At 42.4% G+C, this 1,814-nt stretch overlaps 1 protein-coding gene across 1 annotated transcript; it reads left to right on the top strand.

The window, feature by feature from the left end:
* Positions 1 to 537: 537 nt before the first annotated feature.
* On the top strand, positions 538 to 1,510 carry LOC131434499 (collagenase-like). Its single transcript, XM_058601249.1, has 2 exons — positions 538 to 791; positions 859 to 1,510. Exons 1-2 carry the CDS (start codon positions 571 to 573, stop codon positions 1,457 to 1,459), a joined length of 822 nt encoding a protein of 273 aa, XP_058457232.1. The 5' UTR covers positions 538 to 570; the 3' UTR covers positions 1,460 to 1,510.
* The last annotated feature ends 304 nt before the right edge of the window (positions 1,511 to 1,814 follow it).

Below are 1,814 nucleotides of genomic sequence, written 5' to 3'. Positions count from 1 at the left end.
GTTATTAACGTTCAAAATTATGACACAAAAAGGTTACGCGACTATTTTTGAAACTTTTAATTGACACCCGGCCCCATATAGTGAAGAGTAAGGCATTTTTAATGCCAAAAGTCGAGTTGCATTTGTGCACAGAATTTGACAGAAATAACGATTTATTTTAGTCTTGTTAAGACGTAGAGTTTCGTCTGTGCGGTAACTTTGTCGCAGTTTTCATTTCATTTTTGTCTTCGTAGGTTTTTTTCCAATCTGCATTCCGCGTTAGATAAGTTCCCAATTGTCGTTGTAAATGTGATAAACTGGTTGTAGCTATGTTTGATGTATAAGTTCGGAACACCTGACTTTTGATAAGCTTTCAAACAAACCAAAAATGGTTTAATTCGATTATCCAATCGATCTTTCGCCACAAGTGTTTAATGACGGTTCTGCATCTGATAGTTGCTAACTGTATAGCTTGTATGGCGATTTATCAGCTTAGACTTTCCCTAAAATACTGATAAGCGATATGAGCCCGTCTTAAATATAAGTCCGTCGCGGCCAATCGCGAAAGTTTGCATTGATCAATTGTCGAGAATGAAGTTTCTGGCAGTGCTCGGTTTATTTGTGGTTGCCGTTTCGGCATCGAAAATTCCAGAACGGGAAAACCGTGTCGCAGGAGGTTCAATCGCCGAGGCCGGTCAATTCCCGTACGCCGTGGGCATAATCACCAGAATAAACGTCCTGCTGTCGGGTCAGTGTTCAGGATCACTACTTTCTACGCGAACCATTCTAACATCTGCGAGATGTGTTTCGGGGTGAGTTGATTGGAATTGTAAATTGTTGAAGAACACCAGAACAGAAGTTTCGTTTCTCGTTCTCAAGAATTCAAAATGCAGTGGTCGTGTTGGGAGGACTTCTAATTGACGACGAAACGGAAGCGGGTCAAGTTCGTCAAACGGTAACACAATTTATCATACACAACGGTTATATCGAAGATACGGATGACTTCGATGTCGCGTTGATTATTCTACCGATACCGATTTCCTTCACCGACAACATCAGACCGGTGCGGTTGCCAAATCGGCGGCAGGTGGAAGCTAGTTTCAATGGACAGCAAGGTACCTTCATTGGTTGGGGACAGTTCGATGGTTCGAACAACTCTCCGGTGCTTCGTTTTGGAAGATCGCAAATCATTTCCAATCTAGCGTGTACCCTGAGTTTACCCACCAACACCATCGTCGACGAACACATCTGCACAGAAGGATTCAGCTCGGCTGACAACCGGGGAGCGCCGTGTCCAGGCGATGCTGGAGCTCCATTGACCATTGTCGATGCCGATGGTATCACGACCCAGGTTGGGGTGTTCTCATTCAACTCCGCCTTGGGTTGCAACAGTGGACGGGCAACGGTTTTCACCCGCATGTCGGCTTATCTTAATTGGATCGGAGAAAATTCTGATGTGGTAATCGTGGACGATTTCTAGTCCGAATGTGCGATTGTATTTTAAGAGAATAAAATTTCCTTCCACAATAAACCAGTTTTTTCATTAAAAAAAAGCAGTAACTGTTTTTCAATCCCCGCCCGATATCGTGAACAACCGATTATTTTCATTCATTATTCATTCAGATATCATTTTGCAACGATGTAATTAGGTTTTGCACGATGGCCTCTCGAATGACCTACCGATGAACTGCCGATTAATCAAGTTCATCTTTTGACACGTATTCTATTTAGAATGAACGCAATGAGAACATAAACAAACCACTGATAGCTGTCAACATTGATTCATTTTGTTCATTTTTGTGAGGTTATGTCATGTTCGTGCCAAACCTAATGAT

The sequence above is a fragment of the Malaya genurostris genome, chromosome 3 (assembly GCF_030247185.1).
Source record: "Malaya genurostris strain Urasoe2022 chromosome 3, Malgen_1.1, whole genome shotgun sequence".
Taxonomy (NCBI): domain Eukaryota; kingdom Metazoa; phylum Arthropoda; class Insecta; order Diptera; family Culicidae; genus Malaya; species Malaya genurostris.
The sequence above is the reverse complement of the archived record's forward strand: the minus strand, read 5'-3'. Positions and strand labels throughout refer to the sequence as shown.